This window comes from Mobula hypostoma, chromosome 8 (assembly GCF_963921235.1).
Source record: "Mobula hypostoma chromosome 8, sMobHyp1.1, whole genome shotgun sequence".
Lineage (NCBI taxonomy): Eukaryota > Metazoa > Chordata > Chondrichthyes > Myliobatiformes > Myliobatidae > Mobula > Mobula hypostoma.
The window spans coordinates 89,954,488-89,977,325 of NC_086104.1; the positions used below are offsets into that span (position 1 = coordinate 89,954,488).

At 44.9% G+C, this 22,838-nt stretch overlaps 1 protein-coding gene across 9 annotated transcripts in view; it reads right to left on the minus strand.

Annotated features, from left to right (window-relative positions):
• Positions 1–1,189: 1,189 nt before the first annotated feature.
• LOC134350711 (pleckstrin homology domain-containing family G member 1) overlaps positions 1,190–22,838 on the minus strand; it is a 198,297-nt gene continuing 176,648 nt past the window's right edge. For all 9 annotated transcript variants that reach the window (XM_063056299.1, XM_063056300.1, XM_063056307.1 and 6 more), the window contains 6 exons: positions 22,693–22,782; positions 21,119–21,154; positions 20,943–20,959; positions 18,653–18,874; positions 14,073–15,462; positions 1,190–5,325 (listed from right to left, as the gene is read on the minus strand). In XM_063056299.1, coding sequence (XP_062912369.1) covers positions 4,397–5,325; positions 14,073–15,462; positions 18,653–18,874; positions 20,943–20,959; positions 21,119–21,154; positions 22,693–22,782 — 2,684 coding nt within the window. In that variant the 3' untranslated portion in view covers positions 1,190–4,396. The remainder of the gene's footprint in view (positions 5,326–14,072; positions 15,463–18,652; positions 18,875–20,942; positions 20,960–21,118; positions 21,155–22,692; positions 22,783–22,838) is intronic.

Consider the following 22,838-nt stretch of genomic DNA (forward strand, 5'->3'; position numbering starts at 1 on the left):
AAGCAACTTGGATGAGGAAGTGGAAGAATGGGTTAGTTTGCAGATGACACGAAGGTTGAAGTTGTGGATAGTGTAGAAGATTGTTGCAGGTTGTTAACAGGGTGTAGAGCTGGGCTGAGATGTGGAAGATGGAGTTCAACCCTGAAAAATGTGACGTGATTCACTTTGAAGGTTGAACTTGAAGGCAGACTACAGGGTTAACGGTAGAACAGAGGGATCTTAGGGTTCATGTCCATAGATTTCTCAAAGATGCTGCACAATTTGGCGGATACAATACGGTCTTTTAAGATACTCTTGGATAGGTACATGGAGCTTAGCAAAATAGAAGGCTATGGGTAACTCCAGGTAATTTCTAAAGTAAGTACATGTTCAGCACAGCATTGTGGGCTGAAGGGCTTGTATTGTGCTGTAGGTTTTCTATGTTTCTACAATTTTGATGGGGTGGTTGAGAATCATATGGTGTTTTGGCCTTCAGGGGTTGAGTTCAAGAGCTGTGATGTAATGTTGCAACTCTATAAATCCCTAGTTTGAGAAATTTGGAATATTGTGTTCAGTTCTCGTTGCATCATTATGGGAAGGATGTGAAAGCTTTGAAGAGGGTGAGATTTATAGGATGCTGCCAGGATTAGGAAGTATGTCTTATGAAGATAGGTTGAGTGATCTAAAACATTTCTCTTTGGAGCAAAGGAGCATCAGAGGCAAATTGATTGAGGTGTATAAAAATGATAAGAGGCATAGATCAAATAAGCAGCCAGAGACTTTTTCCAGGGCAGAAATAGCTAATAACAGGGAGCATAATTTTAAGATAATTGAAGGCTAAAGTGTGGGCAGAATGTTAGAGGCAAGTTGTTTTTTTTTAAAAAAAAAAAGAGTGGTGAGTGTATGGGGTGGTGATACAGGCAGATACATTAGGGACATATAAGCAAGTCTTTGATGGGCATATCAATGATAGAAAAATGGAAGGCTACGTGGGAGGGAAGGATTAGATTGATCTTAGAGTAGTTTAAAAGGTTGACAAATGATTATGGGCCAAAGGGCCTGTACCATACTGTAGTGTTCTATGTACATTTATTTTTAAATTTAAAGGCCTCCGAGTGATCACATGAAAAATGTCAGAGGTAGTCATAAATTTACCTTCTCTAAAATATAGCAAAACAAAAAATTGAAGAAAAACTGAATACATAAATCATTCAATTATTTATTTCAAACATTTATGTACAGCACTCTGTCCCTCCACACAGAAAACATTCACTTAAAAAAAAACAAAATATTCAAACTATTCCTGGCGATTTGGCATGCATTAGGCTCAACAATTTGAGCATAGTAAAATTAATAAAGCAAGCATCAATTTTTTTTCATCTTTTGCTACATGTTCAACATTCATTTTGTTTTACAAAATAACCATAAAAAGTGCAAATTTGTTCTTGGAAGTCATTTCCAGCTCAAATTCTCATCCATAGGATAAGACATGAGAACTGAAGTCTTTGAGATAGATAACTTTATTTTTTTTTTATTAACAAGTTGGTCAACTCAACAATCATTTCTGTTTCAACAACTGACAAATATATCCCATGTAACAAATGTCAGAACTGCAAGTGAACTTGGCCAAAGATCTCGTATGACTGAAGATCAATTCTTGGTAATGTACTCTGTACAGTGTAGCTTCTGATGGAATGACAGAATTAAACAGTTAATGAGAAATCCTGGTAGTTTTTTCCGAAATACATCACCAGGATCTCATCTCTCCAGTTCAATGATTCTTGAATTAACATATTAAACTACAACAAACCTCCTGTAAAGGAGCATTACAATAAAATATTGACCTACTGTTATTTTAAAAATATACTTATATGAAATTTACAAGCTTTAAACTTTGTGAAGACTGTTCCCACCTACAGATTTTTACAATTAGAAGTCAGTGAAATCTCAAGTTACTGCATCAAGTGCATTTCATTATTGCTTAAAATAAAAAGCAATGTCTTTTGCTTCAGGGAAAAAGTCACAATTTGTTTGTCTGATTTTCTATAAATTGAAGAAAATGCAGCTATGCAACTGAAACCAAACATTGCCAGTCATGTTGCATAATTATATGAAGCAGAGATGTATTCCAGGAGCACATAGACTATGTGGGTATATTTTGTGCATTGAAGGTCAAACTTGTGCATGCCCAGTCCATCCTCCGGAGCAGCTTTGTAGCCCTCCTCTGAAAGACTCCCCAACACTACTGCACACCAATAAACCGAGAGATAATTGATGAGTGATCTCACCACCTTCTGGTTTCTCCAGATCATTCAATCAAATAGGGAACCAAACAGAAACAACTCAAGGGATAATATTTCTAAACTTGACCATTAGATGCTGTGTGTCTGAACATTTTAATTCTTCCCAGTTTCATGTAGGCTGGGTGGCACAAATGCCAAGCCTGAAATCGGTTTGTGTCCAATCTTGATTCTACAACCTTTATTGTGAACCTGCATAAATTATTGGTTTTCAGCACTTCCATGGAACAAAAGAAAAGTGGTAGAGACAACTTTTGGACTGATAATTAATGATTTTAAACCAAAGTCTTCACTGAGCATTGATATGGACTCATTATAGTGAACAATTAATCTTTAAGGTTTGCACCACCAGTAACAGGTAACCTTCCAGGAATTTGAATGTAAATAGAGGGACTGTCTGAGGGAGAAAGGTTGGAGACAAGTTCCACACACCCACGCATCTGTCATCAAATAGACTATGTAGGAAAGGAGATTAATAAACCAGTTCTTTAAATTGGGACAACTACCAGCAGTACAGGAAATATGAGACTAGGTACATAAGTCAAAAATACAGAAATAAATCTCTTGGTCTTGATCAGAAACTGATTTGAAAATGTACTACGACGTTGCCCTATAAGTGGTGTATTCCCTTCAACCTCCAGAAAAGGTTGTGGCCTCCTTTAATCAGCTGACCTTGTTCCAATAGGCAACAACTCCTCAAATCCAAACGATGGACCTGAACAAATGGTTGAGGCCCATTCACCAGCAGGCATCTCTGCATAGAGAGTACCACCTATCTCTGTCATTAGCTCTCTCCACCCAACTTCACAAAACACATTGTTTAAATGACATGCTGCCTATTCCTGGCCAGCAGAAATGCTGCCTATTCCTGGCCAGCAGAAATGCTGCCATTCCTTTAAGAATGATTAAATGATGGGGACGTTGGAATGCTCCAGAGTTTAAGTTAGCAAGACAATGGTTGCTAGCGCAAGTAAGCTGGAGATGATGGAAAGCTTGTATTATTAGTATCTGGGATTAGAGTCTCACATTCTGTAGGCAATAGTCAAGGATGAGATTGAAGGTAAAATGTTGGTGGGTGCATGACGTTAACCGTATGGGATGGCAGGTGAAGCTGGTTCAACCATGAAGATAGCTTGTTTTCCAGCTGGTTTGTTAACTGCACAGAGCTCTGTTCACAGTGAATTTGCCTGCAGGACCACTGAGATCTTGAAAAACAAGAAGCTGCAGATGACGGAAATCAAATTTAACAAACAGATGCTGGTTGGACATCCGTGGAGGGAGAAGCAGAATCATGTTTCAGATCAATGATCATCCACCAAACCTCAACAGCTCTGCTCTTCACACGGATGCTAAGTACTTCCAGTATTGAGTTCTTATTATCGCAAGATGGGTCTGGTGGGAAATGACAGGCAACAATCAAGTGTGGGCCTCCTCCCTCACAACGGATTTACTTCTGACACAGGCCAAGGTCACACTTGGAACCTCACACACAAGACGTTTCCCCTCAATCACACCAACTGCCACTTTTGTGCATTTCTCAATTTCAGCGGTCTCACACCAGCCTCAAAATGGGGGGGGGGGGGTCCTGAATAAATAAACCATTTATTATGTGCAACCAGATCAGTAATATTTTCAGTCTTGGGAGGGGGGGGTGCGTAGGACTCCTGAGTACGTGGCAACACCCACTTGGGTCACTTCCAGCTGGCTAACACATCCAAGTGTGAGATAGTGAATGCAAGACCACTACGTGAAGAGGCTACAGATATTAGCTCCATGCCAGAACCAGCCACGGACACCATCACCAATCATTTCCGTCTCAAGAGGCACCAGGTAACATCACTATCCACGATGCTCACTGCATTCCCTGCTGTAGTTGCGTCTTTTGCTCATGATTCAGCCAGTGATTCTCTATATGTACAAAAGTAAACATTTATTTGCATTGTTTTTTTTTTATTAAATTGTGATAAACACGCACCTTCTCCAAATCTAGATACTACTCTACACTATGACTCGGTCAAGGAGTGCAGCCAGCGATCTATCAGAGTGAGTCAACACATATCTAGTTTCCCTTTGCTCTTTCCCCTGCCCAGCGTTCCAAGTCCGGGCCAGCCTTGCCCCTACGCGAAGCTGCTGGAGCTGAGGCATTGGAACTTGTCCCGCAGCGTCTGTACGATGTTCTGCTGGCCAGGGGAGGACTCCCGCCAGAGGTAATGGCTCAGCTGGTCAGGCTCGGTCAGCGTAGACAAGGAGCTGGACACTCCGGGGCTGCAGGAGGTACTGTTCTGGCGAGCCTGTGGCCCAGGCTCCGCCACGCCACCAGCTGGCAGAAGGGCGTCGGCGGCCAGGCTGCCCTCGTCCAGCTCCTCGTAGTCCTCATCCTCGGAGCGGATTTCCACGTAGTCCTCGTCGTCCTCACCTGCGTCGTTGAAGTTCGCCAGGTAGTTTCGTGTTGCTGAGCGGGCGTCCAGTGCTGGGCTCCTGCCCACCAGCACCACTTGCCGGGGATCCTGCAGCGTCAGTTTGGGCCGCTCAGCCTCCAGTGCCAGTCCAGCTGAGGTGGCCCCAGTGCCGCAGTCGGGGGCCGCCACCGAGGGGGAGGACAGGGACACCCCCCTCGCCCCGGCCTCCCTCCATCCCAGCGTCTGGCAGCCGCGCAGCGCCGAGCAGCCAGGGCCATTGGGCGGTATGACTAGGGCACTCCAGCGTTGCTCTGGAGGGTGGCCAGCAGCCACTGAGGGGGACGAGCCAGTTAACCCTCCCCTGGCCTGCAGGCATGTTCCCGCTGCTTGTGTGGAATATTTAGCTGCCAGCTCCTGGATGTCTGGCCAGCCCACAAAGTCTGCCAGCTCCCCGTTGCTGTAGGTGGAGTGCAGCAGCCAGTCTTCGACGTCTAGGCTGTGCCCGCGGGAGCTGCAGGCGGACAGTAGACCCTGGGGAGAGCCACGTGACCACCCCTCGCTGTCCGTCGATGCCATCGAAGATCTGGGGGGAGTTTCCCGGAAAAGGAGCTGGTCGTACAGCTGGGAGTATTCGGCAATCCGAGCTCCTGAGAGAAAAGAACGGGAAAAATCATTAAACAGAAATAAGATCCACTTTGTAAATGACACACTGAACTTGAAATGACACAATATGCTGCCATTCTCCCTTTGAAATTTACAATCTGCTGGCAAAACTCAATGGGTCAGGCAGCCTCAGAAAAGTAAATGCAGAAGTCCAGATGAAGGGTCATGACCCAATCAACTGTCCATTTCCCGTGCCCAACCTGTTGAGCTCCCAGAGACATCTTGGAGGCACCAGAGACAAGAGACACTAGAATCTGGAGCAACAAATAAGATGTTGGAGGAGAAGGCTGGCAGGGTCTGGGGACAGTTTCTGTTTCCGGTAAAGATCCTTCATTTGAACCCCAGCATTTTGCTTGTTACTCTAAATTCCAGCACCTGTGGTTAAGTGTCTCTGAAGTTTATCACGTCTGTTAACTTAGGAATACTTCATTTCCAGTGGAAAATTTATAGGACTATTAAAAACGATTAGCTTGATCCTTATTCCAATTCATCACACAGTATTTGTTGTCTGAGGTGGATGTAATGCATCGCCAGGGTTAATGCATTTTTAAGCTTTCCTAGTTCCAGAGCACACTTGTACCTCCCTGCATGAACTTCCATCTGCCACAATCCATGAGTGGATTTGGAATATTCACCTTCCTTCTCCACATTCAAACTCTGCCTGGGACGGTCCCAAGCCCAGCTATGAAAGGAGGGTTGAGCAAGGGGCTGCTAACAACCCCATTCCCCAAAAACCCAGGGCTACAGTAATGCCAACAGAGGCTCGAGACTTCACCCCTGGCAGAGGAAGGGTCTTCACCTAGGAGACGTATGAAAGCCACAGGGCCCATCAACCTTCTATCCATCATCCACGGCAAAAGAGAGGCCTGCGAAAGAGCACCTGGCAACGCGACCTTGAAGCTGACACCAAGAAGATGGGTTATATCTGGGCGTAGCTTGAAACGCGGGCCCAGGACAGGGGACTCGGACCAGCTACTGTTGGCAGCCTCTGCCCAGCAGGGGTGATGGGCTTTACATCAGTGTTCCATATTCAGTGTGCTAATCTGAATTTACAGAAATGATGCAGGTAGGATTATTTAGTTGTGTGGGACAGTGTGGAAACTTATTTAACAGAGTAACCAACTTGCTCATCATTTTATGACGCATGCCAGCTTGGTTTGTGTTCACTCACATCACTTCATGCCTCCTGAAAATTAACTGCACATCTGCACAGGGGAGTGAGAACATCAGCTCTGCTACAAGCTCAGTAAATGTCATCAAAGAAATGCCAAGAAAGAACAACTAACAACACCCTAAAACAGCAAGAAATGTTATGAGATTAACCATCACCGCTTGATGCAAAGGAACCTAACAACATTTATGCAGGGAAGTGGTTCCTGCAATGAAAAACGTCAGTTGTGATCTTATTGAAAATATAAGGTGTCAAATAGCCTATTCTTGCTTCTACATATATTTTTTTCCTTAAGTTTTACATTCTTAGGCTTAAAAAATCTGTCATAAAAGATCTCACTGTTTGTTAGTTGTGGATAACAAGTTACTTTACCTGTTTCGAATGACTTGGGGAGTCAGTACTTTTCGACATTACTACAGGTTTTGCTGCACACATTATCTCTGCTTCTCGTGATGACTGTCATAAAAGCAATCTGGAGGCAGGTAGGTCAGGGTGTACGTATGGGCTCACAACAAATCAGTTTTACAACTAACGTGGCACAAAATCTGTATTTCCAAACGTAAATGGAGCTACTATTGATATCACTACTATAGTAAAGAGATAATTGATCAAAGCTACAGGGAAGTAGTCACCTCGAAGTTGCAGGAGGCGAGTAGCTGGGTGACCATCAGCAGAAATGGAAATAGGCAGTTAGAGCAGAACACACCCATGGCCATTCCCCTCAGAAATAAGTATACTGCTTTGGATACTTGTGTGAGGGATGACCTCCCAGGAGAATGCCATGGCAACCGGGTTACGGGCACTGAGCATGGGGCCGTGGTGCAAAAGGGAAAGAGAGAGAAGAGGGGAGCAGGAGTGATAGAGGACTCAATAGTGAGGGGAACAGACAGGAGATTCTGTGGACGTGAACGGGACACCCGGATGGTATGTTGCCTCCCAGGTGCCAGGGTCAGGGATGTCTCAGATCGCGTCCACAACATTTTGGAGAGGGAAGGAGAGCAGCCAGGTTCATATTGGTACCAATGACACAGGAAGGAAAAGCAAAGATGTCCTGAAAAGAGATTTACAGAGCTAGTTAGGAAGCTGAGAAACAGGACCTCTTGGGTTGTAATTTCTGGATTGCTGCCTGTGCCACATGCCAGTGAGGGTAGAAACAAGATGATTTGGCAGTTAAATGCGTGGCTGAGAAGCTGGTGCAGGGGGCAGGGCTTCGGGTTCTTGGATCATTGGGATCTCTTCTGGGGGTGGTATGACCTGTTCAAAAGTGACAGGTTGCACCTGAACCCGAGGGGGAACAATATTCTAGCTGGCAGGTTTGTTAGAACTGTTGGGGAGGGTTTAAACTAATTTGGCAGGGGGGTGGGAACTCGAATGAAGGATCTCAGGACAGGACAGATGGTAAAAAAGTAAAGATAGCATGCAGCCAGATTGTCAGGAAGGGCAGGCAGGTGATGGGACTTAGTTGCAGCCAGCAGGCTGAGTATCAAAATATTAGGGATGCAAAAACAAAGGATAGCAAATACAGTACTCAACGTGTTCTATCTATATGATCGGAGTATAAGAAATAAGGTGGATGATCTTGCTGCAATATTACAGATTGCCAGGTATGATGTTGTGGCCATCACTGAATTGTGGCTGAAGGATGGTTGTAGTTGGGAGCTGAATGTCCAAGGTTATGCGTTATATCAGAGGGATAGGAAGGTAGGCAGAGGGGGTGGTGTGGCTCTACTGGTAAAGAATGGCATCAAATCAGTAGAAAGATGTGACATAGGATCGGAAGATGTTGAATCTTTGTGGGTTGAGTTCAGAAACTGCAAGTGTAAAAGGATGTTGATTGCAGTTATATACAGGCCTCCCAACAATGTTTGGGATGTGGACCACAAATTACAACAGGAAATAGAAAAGATGAGTCAAAAGGGCAATGTTATGGTAGTCATGGAGATTTTAACATGCAGGTTGATTGGGGAAATCAGGTTGGTAATGGATCTCAAGAGAGTCAGTTTGTTGAATACTTAAGAGATAGCTTTTTAGAGCTGTTTGTCATTGACCCCACTACGGGATTAGCTATGGATTGGGTGTTATGTAACGAACTAGAGGCGATTAGGGAGCTTAAGGTAAAAGAACCCTTAGGAACCAGTGATCGTAATATGATTGAATTCACCTTGAAATTTGATAGGGAGAAAGTAAAGTCTGATGTAGCAGTATTTCAGTGGAGAAAGGGAAATTACAGTGGTATGAGAGAGGAGTTGGCCAAAGTAAATCGGAAGGAGCTGCTGGCAGGGATGAGAGCAGAGCAGCAATGGTGTGCATTTCTGGGAAAAATGAGGAAGGTGCAGGACCTATGCATTCCAAAAATGAAGAAACACTCAATGGTAAAGTAGTACAACCATGGCTGAGAAGGGAAGTCAAAGCTATTGTAAAAGCAAAAGAAAGGGCATACAACAAAGCAAAGATTAGTGGGAAGATAGACGATTGGGAAGTTTTTAAAAACCTACAGAGAGCAACTTAAAAAATCATTAGAAGGGAAAAGATGAAATATGGAAGCAAGCTAGCAAATAATATTAAAATGTTTAGTAAAAGTTTTTTTCAAGTATGTTAAAAAGAAAAGAAAAATGAGACTGGGTATAGGACCACTAGAAAATGAGGCAGGAGAAATAATAATGGGGGACAAAGAGGTGACTGATGAACCAAAAGAGTATTTTGCATCACTCTGGAAGACACTAGCAGTACATCTGATGTTGTAGTGTGTGAAGGGAGAGAAGGGAGAGAAGCAGGTGCAGTTACTATTACAAGCGAGAAGATGCTCAAAAAGCTGAAAGACCCAAAAGGTACACAATTCACCTGGACCAGATGAACTGCACCTTAGGGTTCTGAAAGAGGTAGCGTTAGAGATTGTGGTGGTATTAGAAATCATCTTTCAAAAATTATTGGACTCTGGCATGGTGCCAGAGAACTGAAAAATTGCAAATGATACTCCACTCTTTAAGAAAGGAGGAAGGCAGTAGAGAGGAAATTATAGTCCAGTTAGCCTGACCTCAGTGGTTGGGAAGATGTTGGAGTTAATTGTTAAGGATGAGGTGATGAAATACTTGGTGACACAGGACAAGATAGTACAAAGTCAGTATGACTTCCTTCTGGGAAAATCCTGTCCGATGAAGCTGCTGGAATTCTTTGAGGAGATTACAAGTAGGATGGATAAAGGGGATGCAGTGGATGATGTATATTTGGACTTTCAGAAGGCCTTTGACAAGCTGCCACACATGAGGCTGCTTACCAAGTTAAGAGCCCATGGTATTTCAGGAAAGTTACCAACATGGTTAAGAGTATTGGCTGATTGATAGGAGGCAACGAGTGGAAATTAAAGGATCCTTTTCTGGTTGGCTGTCAGTGACTGGTGGTGTTCCACAGGGATCGATATTGGGACCACTTTTTTTCTGCTGTATATAAATGATTTAGATGATGGAATAGATGGCTTTGTTGCCAAGTTTGCAGATGATACGAAGATTGGTGGAGGGACAGGTAGTGTTAAGGAAATAGGTAGGCTGCAGAAGGACTTAAGACAGATTAGGAGAATGGGCAGTAAAGTGGCAAATGAAATACAATGTTGGAAAATGCATGGTCATGCACTTTGTTAGTAGAAATAAATGTGCAGACTATTCTCTAAACGGGGCGAAAATCCAGAAATCTGAGATACAAAGGGACTTGAGAGTCCTTGCGCAGAACACCCTGAAGGTTAACTTGCAGGTTGAGTCAGTGGTGAGGAAGGCAAATGCCATGTTAGCATTCATTTCAAGAGGTCTAGAATACACCAGCAAGGATGTGATGCTGAGGCTTTATAAGGCACTGGTGAGGCCTCACCTTGAGTATTGTGAACAGTTTTGGGCCCCTCATCTTAGAAGAGATGTGCTGGTATTGGAGAAGGTGCAGAGGAGGTTCACAAGGATGATTCCAGGAATGAAAGAGTTATCATACGAGGAACATTTGATGGTTCTGGGTCTGTACTCGCTGGAATGCAGAAGGACGGGGGGGGGGGGCGCGGATCTCACTGAAACCTTTCGAATGTTGAAAGGCCTAGACAGAGTAGATGTGGAAAGGATGTTTCCCATGGTGGGAGAGTCTAGGACAAGAGGGCACTGCCTCAGGATAAAGGGGTGCCCTTTCACAACAGAGATGTGGAGAAGTTTCTTTAGCCAGAGGGTGGTGAATTTGTGGAATTTGTTGCCACAGGCAGCTGTGGAGGCCAGGTCATTGGGTGTATTTAAGGCAGAGATTGATAGGTTCTTGATTGGTCAAGGCATCAAAGGTTATGGGGAGAAGGCTGGGAACTGGGGTTGAGGAGGAGAGGGAAAAAAAAAAAGGATTAGCCATGAATGAATAGCAGAGCAGACCCAATGGGCCAGATGGCCTAATTCTGCTCCTATGTCTTATGGTCTATCACACACAAAATGCTGGAAGAGCTCAGCAGATCAAGCACATCCATGGAAAGGAATAAACAGTCAACATTTCAGGTCAAGGCTCTTCATCAGGACTCAGCCCGAAACATCAACTCTTTATTCATTTCCACTGAGGCTGCCTGGCCTGCTAAGTTCCTTCAGCATTCTGTGCATATTACTTTAGATTTCCAGCATCTGCAGAATCTCGTCCATTTATGATTCACTGCAGATAAAGTCGTTTTGCACTACAGTGGACTTGGGTTTTACTGTTCTAATTGTGTTCTCTCTTGTAAAAATTATGTGCAACTTTTTTCCACTGCTTATCTGATGCGATGTGCTTATGGTGCTGCTCCAAGTGAGCTGTTTGCTGAACCTGTGCATACGCATACTCGTGCACATGAGAATAAGCTCAACTTTGACATAAAGAGCGTTCGAAGAAATCACACTCCCCCAACTTAAAGCAGGATATATTCAATCGAAATACGAGTGTAAAATAGTTGCATCGAATCTGTGGGGCTTTCTTTCATCTGAGTCACTGATAGCCACAGTCAGCAGGCTTTACTGACCGCTGAATGTCTCAATTTTGTCCCACTGGTCTTGGAAACAGCGTTGTCCCCACATGTTCCTTTGTGACATCCTCTCTGGAGGTTGTGAACAGATGTCAATTGGTGCCCCAGACCACAGTGTGTACTTGGGAAATGTTAGGTCTGATAGTATATTCACTCACACCCTCCTTTTCCTACCTTTCCTTTGCACAGAATTTAGAAACACTGTACAGTACACCACAAAACCCCAGAGAATGGTAATAGAACTATCAGCCATCTTTAAAAGGAAACAGGGTGAGTTTAGCAGCCAGTGAGGTGCCAACCACAGCTCAGTTGACTGCACTCGCATACGAGCTCCACTCCAGAGACCCGAGCACCAATTCCAGAACAGATGTTAAAGTGAAGGCACGGGCAGCTGGAGTTTGGTTGGAGGTTATGAAGTGGGAGGGGGGCAAAGACAGGTTTAGAGAGCATCTTGGTAGCACATTAGCTGAGAAAATATAGAAACATACAAGACTCCTGCCCTGCCCTGCCACTGGACTGAATAACCAGCACTTTGTCTTTCCCTTTGGGATTGGGATGGGGGAAGGGAAAGGGAGGAGAACGGATTCTGGTCAAAGGAAATTTAGAAGATTGTCAATTGTCAAGACAAAATAGATAAATGACAACCAAATGTTGAAAGAAGTGATCGTCAGGTAGAGGTCATTTATACAAGAGTATATACAACAGCATGGTGACCATGATCGCCTTTGTCGTACGGCACATAATGATGATGAACAAGGCAGGCAAGGAGATGAAGGGCAAAATTGAAGATTACGTCTGGATATACACAGCCTCTGTAATGAGAAATTAATTAATGGTACAAGTATAAACGTGAATGACAATTGCCATGGCGGATTCATGCTTGCAAAGTTATTTATGATGGAATTTATCTACTTATAGTTACTTTTAGTTAAAAGTAACAAAATAGAAAAGTGGGATAGTCCTGATGAAGGGAGTGGATGGGGCAAGGAGTTAAGAAGATGCCCAACACTGAAAATTGCAGATATGTTAAACAGTGGGTGGACAGACTGTATGCTGACCTTCAGTAGAAGTGGATTCAAGTACAAGAGAAAAGTTTTCCTACTGCAATTGTATACATGACTTTGTAACAACGTAGTCTGTCCTTGTTCTCTGTCCACAGAACAAAACCCTTGTTGAAGAAGGGGTTGATTGGAAGATCGCCGGATTGTTTCCAAGGAAAAAGGGCAGAATTTGTTTTACATGAAGATGTAAGCAACTAGACCCATGTCCTATAGCCTTTTTCTTTGGAGCAAAGGAGAACGAGGGGCGACTTAATAGAGGCATACAAGATTCTAAGAGGCTCAGATTGAGTGGACAGCCAGACACTTCTTCCCACAGTAGAAATGGCTTCTACGAGGGGCATAATTTTAAGGTGACTGGAAGAAAGTATAGGGGAGGATGTCAGAAGTATGTTTTTTTTAAATGGAATGGTGGGTGGATGGTGGTAGAGGCAGATACAATAGCAGCATCTAAGAAACTCCTGGACAGGCTCATGGATAATCGAAAATTAGAGTGGTGTGTGCGTGTCCGTTAGATCGATCTTATAGGTTAAAAGATCAGCACAACATTGTGTGCAGAAATGCCTGTACAGTGCTAAAATGTTCTATGTATCAATCAGAATTCTTACAGGGCTTGACAGTTTAATTGTAGGGATGATGTCTCGACAGTTGCTGTCTCTAGAGTCAGGGTCAAAGATGACCTGGTTAATTAGGAACAGTAAGAAGTTCTGCATCCAGATGGAATTCTCTATCCTGGAGGTGGTTCAGCCGGCATCACTGACAGGGTGTTTAAAGAGGTAAATACGCTTTTGAAAGATCAGGAAAGTAAAGGCTGCTTGGGAACTGGCAGAGAGAAAACAGGCCTGGGGCACATTAGCCGGGATCATCACTGCAAATCAGGGAAAAACAACGGTGGACACTGGAAATCCAAAACAATCTGCAGAGGCCTCAGTAGAGTCGCAGTTAGCACGACACTATTACAGCTTGCGGCGCAAGAGTTCAGAGTTCAATTGTGGCAGCGTCTTTAAGGAGCTTATGCATTCTCCCCATGACTGCGTGGGTTTCCTCCGGAAGTCCAAAGATGTACCGATCAGTAATTAATTGGTCATTGCAAATTGTGCTGTGATTAAGCTTGGGTTAAGGAGGTGGACTGCAGGGTGGTGTGGCATGTTGGGCTGGAAGGGTCTGTTTCACACTGTCTGTCTCAGTAAACAGATAAAACTGAATGGTGGGGCAGGCTTGAGGGGCAATGTTAACTACTTCATTGACTTGCTTTTTCCATATATTCAAGAAGGAATTAGACAGATTTTATTTGGGGCATCAAAGGGTGCAAGGATGGTGCAGAAAAGTGGAGTGGGGTAATAGAGAAGTCATGTTTTATTGTAGTGGCAGAGCAGATAGGAAGGGGTTGAGTAGCCTACGGGTTTTATATTTTTGTCTTCTTGAGATGAGGTGTTGATACTGGAGAGAAACGGAGAAACCCAGTCAAGACCCATGAGGCTAGAAGATGGTTCTACCCACCAATGGCAGTGCCACCTTGTTTCTTCTCCTCCAGGATAGCTGCCAGGTCCTTGCACTTCCGCTTGGGCTGGTCGGACGGCGACTGCTCCCCCGCGTTCTTCATCTTCAGAAGCTGGTTGGCTTTCTTGATCTTCTGGCTATACTGCCGAGCCATGTAGTACACCCTGCGTTTGGTGCGGTCCACGAGGTCCAGCTCTTGGCCAACTGCCTCGGTGCTGCCCAGTGGGCTGTCTGCCTCCAGCCCCTCACCATCTGCCGAGGTGGCAGCGCTGGTGCTCAGCGGCGAGGCCTCTCTGCTCGGCTCGCCGCCGCCGTCGGTCCCCATGCTGGCGGTGCTCAGCCTGGCGGGCTTGTCATCTTCAGCCTCCACCAGCCCGGGGCCAGCGGCCTGCCAGAGTCTCTGGCCGCCTGGCGCGCCCACTTCATCCTGGTTGACGGGAAAAGCTGCGGGCAGCCGGTCTCGCCTGGTCTCCTCGCTCCTCCTGATGTAGTCCTCCAGGTCATTCCAGATCTCGTCCACTTCCTCCGACAGCTTGTCAGGCACCGACTCCCGCGATGCCGAGTTGGAGTTGGAGGAGCTGCCGGTCCACCCCGGACCACGCTTGACCGGCGACCGGCTGCGCTCCGACGCGTCATCGCCGCTGCCCCGCAGGCTCTCCTCGGAGGCAAAGCCTCCCAGGCCGCAGCAGGCCAAATCACCGTCCGTACTCCTTCCCAGGCCCGGGAAGCTGCCTCGGTCGCCACAGACCTCCCAGTCATTCTTCAGCTTCTTGGGGGCCTTCTCAGACGGCGTTGGCCTCCCCTCCATGCACTCCAGCACCGGCAGTTCCCGCTTGGGCGATGCCATGGCAGCAGTCAGGCCCTGGGTCCCCATGTCTGCCTGGCCTCGGTCTTGCTCTTCCAGGCCCAGTCGGGGCAGAGCTCTGCCGACGTCCTGCTCCCCAGCCGGTGCCTCCGGCCTCACGGCCTGGTGCAGGCTCGCTGACAAGCGACCTCTATCACTCCCGGCTCGGCAGCTGGAGCGGCTCTCTCCAGCGCTGCTGGCCCGCCGGACGATCCTGCGATCTGGGCCGCTGGACGGATACTCCCGGGCTGGGTGTCGGTAGCCAGCTGCACCGAGGAATAGGCTCATCGGCGTGGAGTATAGCTCGGGTGCTGAGGCGGCCGGAACAAACACCTGATAGTCACCGCTCCTGCGGGGCGAGGCTGGGCCAGGGTAGGAGTCCCGGCCGACGCCGGTCTGGGCCCGCTCGGTTCTGGGCCCACCATTGTCCACCGCCCGGATCACATCTTCATCCCACCCTGCAGCAAGGCCCACCAGCTTGGCACCTTGACACGCTGAATGAACGGAGAACTGGTGGCTCTCTTTCGCTGTAGTTTTGGATGTGATCTGAAAGGAGAAACAAAAACACCCATTGGTTAGCAGAGGAGCAAAGGTCTCCGATCGCAGGAAAAGGCCAGAACTAAGGGAAGTCAAAGACGGATTTAAAGACCACCAAGAGCAAAATCAAGTCTGGGCAACAGTCAGGATAGAAGACAGAGAATTGTGGAGGTGCTCAGGTTAGCGGCAAATGCAGGACGCTCAATCAACCTGGTTCAAACAGGCATAGGTGGACGGGGCCGGGGAATAGTGGCAGACCCATTTGTGATGGAGATGATTCGGAGTGGGAACTGAAAAGAAATGAACGTAGAAAAATTATGGATGGTGGAATGAAAATCTACTCAAATGCTCAGCTAATCGGAGGACCAGGAAGATGGGTGGGAAATGAGTAAAGCAAGAAAGATCCCCTCTGCCATCAGATTTCCAAATAGACAATGAACCCACGTACTGTATACCACCTCACTATTTTTCTGCTCTTTTTGCACTACTTAGTTAAATTTAATTTTACATATATTTCTTACTGTCATTTAAAGTTTTAAAAAAATTTTGTATTGCAATCTACTGCTGCCAAAAAGCAACAAATTTCACAACATATGGCAGTGATATTAAAGAGGATTCTGAAGGGGACAAGGGAACAAGAAACGGCTTCACAGGCAAGATGTCAGGAACCGCTTGGAAAAAGTAAGATGAGGAACGGAGATCAGACCTCCATCTGTGTGTACTCTCAAAGCTATTTGACGCAGAGACAAGAGTTTAATTATAAAGTTAAAATTCTTCTGCGTGCAGTGAGCCGTTTGGGCAGCAAATAGTAGTATTCAAAACTGTCAAACTACATGGGGTGATGACTGATTAAATCAATTATTTATATAAACACTATATTTAGCTTGTCTCCCTTGGAGATATATAAAATCTAACTTCATATTGTTTGTTCCTGTACCTCATGGCAAAGGAATATGATAGACACAAGAGGTTGTGCGGGTGCTGGAAATCTGAGCAACACACACAAAATGCTGGAGGAACTCAGCAGGTTAGGCAGCATCACATGATACGTGCCTGAGCTGACAATTATCCCCCAATAAGCATCACTGAAATACAAATTTGCCTTGATTATTTTGTTCACTGCAAGTTCCTACCAGCAAGGGTCTGGCTGCTGCATTTCCCAACTTAATAAATGGGGTCATCTTTCACAAGGTACTAAATTGTGAATAACTATCCCAAAGTGGTATATAAAAGATGCTATACAGAAACAGAACAAAATCATTGCAGTTCATCTCACCTGATAATGTTTTCAAAAATTACACTTTGAAGCACTCTCTACTTGAGAATCTAATTTTGCAGGGTCCAGATGATTAAATTGAAAACTAGGTTTTATTGTAATCTGAATTAAAGATGCTGCACAGAATAGTTCCATTGTTGTTACCGCAGTCGAACTTCAGCCACTAGGTGGCACCAATGCATCACTTTTTGTGTGTTTTGCATCCAAGTACCAACTCAGATGCAAGAGGTTTGCAACAGAGAATGAAGGAGAAAAACATGGTTTATGCCTTAAAATTCCCTCAAACTAGAAAAAAAAATGTTAGTTCAAAAATATTTAGTTTTTCCATGAAAAAAAAATCAACTGTGCAGTAGTGTAGCAGTTAGCACAATGCTATTACAGTTCAAGGTGGCAGAGTTCAGAGTTCAATTCCAGCAACTTTTCTAAGGAGTCTCTGTACTTCCTCCCTGAGTGCCCCAGTTTCCTCCCTCAGTCCAAAGACAGCAAGTAGGTTAATAGGTCATTGTAACTTGTCCTGTGAGTAGGTTAGGGTTTTTTTTAAATAGGCATCCGTTAGTCTCGTGAGACCATGAATTTGCGCCTTGGAAGGTTTCCAGGGCGCAGGCCTGGGCAAGGTGGTATGGAAGACCAGCAGTTGCCCATGCTGCAAGTCTCTACGCCACCGATGTTGTCCAAGGGAAGGGCAGTAGGGCCGATACAGCTTGGCACCAGTGTCGTCGCAGAGCAATGTGTGGTTAAGTGCCTTGCTCAAGGGCACAACACAGTGCCTCAGCTGAGGCTCGAACTAGCAACCTTCAGATCACTAGACCGACGCCTTAACCACTTGGCCATGCACCAATACGCGTTAGGGTTAAATCGAGGTTGTCAGGGGTTGCTGGAATTTTGTGGCTCTAAGAGCTGGAAGGGCCTACTTCAGGCTGTGTCGCTAGATAAATAATCTCACTCATTCTTTCCAATTCCCTTCTCCAACCTAACAACATCGTTCCAGTTCTGACCTCACGGGCAATCATTATCACCCCTGCCTTAGACCTCAAACTGTCAGATTCCCTCCCCAAATCCTTTTCTCCTTCAAGGTCAAGGCCATTACTTTGATCAAGCCTTTGTGTCCCAACATAAGATTTCTGTTTTAGAACACAACTGTGCTGCTCCTTGATTACAAACTCATAATGGGAGACATGTGCGCACAAATTCATTTTCCGGTGATACTGTTACCTATTGTCGCAGCTGCACAGTCCAGTACCCAGCAAACCAGAATGCATTTCTCAGCATGGAAGCAAACAAAACATGATTTATAGCAGGATGTTTAACAGCAATTTGTAAATAATTATATAATTCAAGGGAAACACGGCAATCCATTTCTCACTTGATGAATGGCTTTTCCAGTTCTGATTGCTAATGGCTGAGCATTGGCTGCAACATAAGGAAGCTTCAACTGTTCTTCCTCGAACTGGGACCTTTTATGTTCCACTCAGGGAGAAGACGAGTTCTCCACTGAAAGGTACATCACATCTAACGTGTTGTCTCGCTAAGACACCATTCCCCCAGCGGGGGCACAAGAGGCCGGAGATGCTAGAATAGGCAATTCAACAGGTCAGGCATCTGTAAGGGGGAAGATTTATAAAGGATTTCAACCCAAAACTCAACTGTCCATTTCCCACCACAGATGATGCCTGACCTTTGAGTTTCTCCAGCATCTTGTTTGTTTCTCCAACATTGCCTCGAGGGAGCACTAGTGCAGGAAGAGCTTGAACCACCTTCTCTGTTCCTGCATTCAGCCCCATCATTCTCAGCTTACATTGAAAGCACTGGTACACCACTGGGGCACAGCAAGTGTCTACAGCATAGCTCACAAGACTGTTCCAGGATAAAGCTCAGATATCATTGGGCACGTATCTGGATAGCAACAATAAAATATTCTTCAACCTGTTCAACTTCTTCTTCATCATCAGCATCAGTCTGGTCCAAGGGCCGTAGGTGAAGGCTTTCTTCGAGGTCACCTGGATAGGCCGGCTCCAAGGATTCCCGTGATTGGCTGACCACATCGCCACAAGATAGTGCATTGATCTTGTTCTTTGAGTCGAGGGTAGTTTCACTGGATAACACTTCCACAGATGGAGAATAGAGGGATCCTTCAACACTGTTACGCTGTTAGGAGAGGGAAATATCCATCACAAAATGTCTGGACCTTCATCACATTATGAATTTATACCAAGGAGGGAATGAACAAGCTATCTCAGGGAGTATTCAATTTCCAAACAGAAGGATAAACCATAAAAGCAAGTTACTCTTTGAAAATCTCCAAGCTGGCTTGTAGAGAAAATAAATATATGCTGAAAAGGGAGAAGATGGTCTCATAAATCTATGTACAGAATATTTACAAAAATGGCTAATATGTATAGGCTGGCTCAGGCTGATTATCCCTTCCTCTTATGTTATGTGCTAAACAGCTTAGATATTTCCACTAAAACATCACAGATAAAAGAAAAGCATTCAAGAATAGTTTAGCCTTTTAGATAGGTAGATGAATATTCATGACGTGAAGTGAAGTGCATCACGCGCAGACAAGAGGGATTAGTTTAATTTAGCACCAAGTTCAGCACAGACATTGTGTCTAAAGGACCCGTCTACATTTTGCGTATCATGATCCCCAGCCTTCAAGTTGGCATGTACTAACCAACTAAATAATTTCTGTCCACTTCTAACGGCAGTAACCTTAGACACAAAAACAAACATGAAATCCCAGAGTAATTTTCTCGCTTGGGCCACACCCTGCCCCATTCTACCAGACAACATCTTCAGAAATTGACAAGTCTTTTAAATATCCTGTAGAGAGGCAGTCAAGAGCTCCTAACTGATCTGTGTGAAACTGTTACTGAAACATGTTGCAATGCCTCTTCTTTATATATACGTACATATATATTCAAGCTGGTCCACACCCATTAAGCTTTCCAGCCCAAAGGGAATTACTTGTATAAAATATTTGGGAAAACTTCAGGATGCCCTCAAGATGTGTCATAACTAATGAATTTTGAATCCTACATCAGAGGCTTGAGCCAACCAGCACCATTTGTACTTTATTGACGGCATTAGATTAGTTCCACCAGAAAACCCTGCCTACTTTCTCAGACAGGGTCAGAAAATTCCCAAGGATGATCTCTACAAATAGAAGAGAATAAATACCCTAAGCTATACCTATCATTCAGCTATCTTTGAAACGCTGTGTGCGCACAGGTATAATATTTCCTGCACAGTGAGCTTATTTCAAACTACAGCATTGACTAAAACACTACGGGACATGAAGATTCTGAAGGCATTCTGCTCTCTCAGCTACGTTATATCACCAACGGCTGTAGGAAGATACAGTGCATGAAGCTGGGAAAATACTGAGAAATGCCCAAGAAGAACACAAGGGAGGAGGAATGGAAAACAGGGAGAGAAATGAGAAACAGGTCACAGGAAGACCCAAACAGACTTTGCCTTTTAAACAAAACCACAAGACATCCACTTTTACAATCTATTACAGATTGCATGGTATTCACTGACTGCATGGAATGTCCCTAATGGGTGATTAGGACGGCTCAGTACATCACTGGGACACAACTACTGGACCTGAAGATAATGTACAACTCTCAATGCCTATGGCGCGCTCGTAACATCATTAAAGACCCATCCTATCCCTGTTCAATCTCCTGCCATCTGGTACGAGATACAGCAACACCTTAGTCACAAGAGTAAGACTGAAACAGCTTCTTCCTGAGGGTTGTTGTGCAGCTGAATAATGTTACAGGTCACTTGTTACATGTAAGTATGGGATTTTTTAAGTTAAGCCGTACTGCAAGCATTGTAAACATCTGGAGTATGACCACAATCCCATTGTCTTGAGCAATGACAATCAAGTTCTATTCTATTAATTTCTAAAATATAAGCAGTCCAAATCATTTAACCTTAATCTCTGTTGTCATTGATACTGACAACTCTAAATGCCCAAGTGGGCTTCTTACATTTTTAAAATCACAGCTGGAAATCATGAAAGGCTGTACATAAAATCAAATCTACTTTCCTAATCTCACTGCTTTATTTAAATAACAACTCTCTTGAATCAGATCTAGCTGGAAGTTCAATTTTGTACCATTTGAAAACATTTTACAGACCTCTCTAGTTTCCTTCTTTATTAATAATCAAAATTGGTCCCACAAATCAAACATAGTCTTACCTTGTCTTGTCTGGTATCTGAAATACAAAAAGGGCAAAAAGAAAAAGGCATTAGTGAGAAAACAAAATTTAACATGTTCAAGAACTTAAATGAAAATGCCTACAAGTTTAAACATGCTTAGCTGAAGATACTGTAGGTTACATTACTGTAAATGAATCACAAGTTTTGTTACTGACCCATTTGTTTGGGAGTCTTCATTCTTGCCGATGGCTCTGCAAAAACAAAACAATTAAGAGTTAATAGAAGGACTTATATACAAGTCTGCATCAACTCCATCACAGACTTAGTCAAGTACAGAAAGTTCCCAGTTGCGTAATGGTGTTTACTATTGTATGTGGACATGTTCATTCGGAGGAGTTGCACACATTAAAACTTTAATGACATGGGCATCACTGGCAAGACTAAATTAGTGCTCATCCCTATATACCCCAATGATATTGGCAAGACATCCCTGTCAGTTGCTGTAGTATGATGCAAGTGTTATTGCAAAGTTTATAGGCTGGTAGGGAGCTCTCAGATCTTGGCCAAGGAAGGATAAAGAAATTCATAAATTGTGATGAGAACCAACATGCATATTTGAGAGTTTTGAGGTTCCAAGGTACTTTGGTTATCCAGTTGGTGGAGCTTGTGAGTTTTGGACACAACAGGGTCGGCCATGACTACACAACCAAGAAGGAATGCATCTCCGAGTAACCAAGTGTGCTCAGCTATATGCCACCTTCAACACTGCTTATTCTGTGAAATAAGGAATTCACACAAAATGCTGGGGGAACTCAGCAGGTCAGGCTGAGTATGGAAATGAATAGTCAATGTTTCAGGCCAAGACCCTTCATCTAGACAGGAAAGGAGGCGAGGGGTGGTGGTGGGGGGGGGGGGGATAGAAGCCAGAATAAGGTGGTGAGGGAGGGAACAGAGTTCAAGCTGGGAGGTGATAGGTGAAGCCAGATGGGTGGGGGGAGGGAGGCAATGAAGGAAGAAGCTGGGAGGTGATAGGTGAAGCCAGATGGGTGGGGGGAGGGAGGCAATGAAGGAAGAAGCTGGGAGGTGATAGGTGAAGCCAGATGGGTGGGGGGAGGGAGGCAATGAAGGAAGAAGCTGGGAGGTGATAGGTGAAGCCAGATGGGTGGGGGGAGGGAGGCAATGAAGGAAGAAGCTGGATGGTGATAGGTGAAGCCAGATGGGTGGGGGGAGGGAGGCAATGAAGGAAGAAGCTGGATGGTGATAGGTGAAGCCAGATGGGTGGGGGGAGGGAGGCAATGAAGGAAGAAGCTGGATGGTGATAGGTGAAGCCAGATGGGTGGGGGGAGGGAGGCAATGAAGGAAGAAGCTGGGAGGTGATAGGTAAAAAGGGTAGAGGGCTAAGGAAGCTGGGAGGAATCTGATAAGAGAGGAGAGTGGACCATGCGAGAAATGCAGAGAAGAGGGGCAGCAGAGGGAGGTGATAGGCAGATGAGGAGGAGGTAAGAGGGGAGTCAGAGTGGAGAATGGAAGAAGAAAGGGGGGGGCAGGGAAAATTACTGGAAGTTAGAGAAATTGATATTCATGCCATCAGGTTGGGGACTCCTAGGCGGAATATGATGTGTTGCTCCTGCAACCTGATAGTGGCCTCATCATGGCCGTAGGGGAGGCCATCGACCGACATGTCAGAATGAGAATGGGGATTGGAATTAAAATGGCTGGCCACCGAGAAATCCTGTTTGTCGCGATGGAGAGTGTGAAAGACTTAGTTTGTGAAGGCGTTGTGTTATACCAGACTTCCTTCGGACTCTGCGTGGTGTGATTCCATCCTCTACATCTGCTTTCCTTTCACCCTCTGGGCTGTAGTGGAAACCAGGGTGATCTGAAATGGAAATGATATTGTGGTGAAGATATTTACTCCAGATGTTCAACAAATGA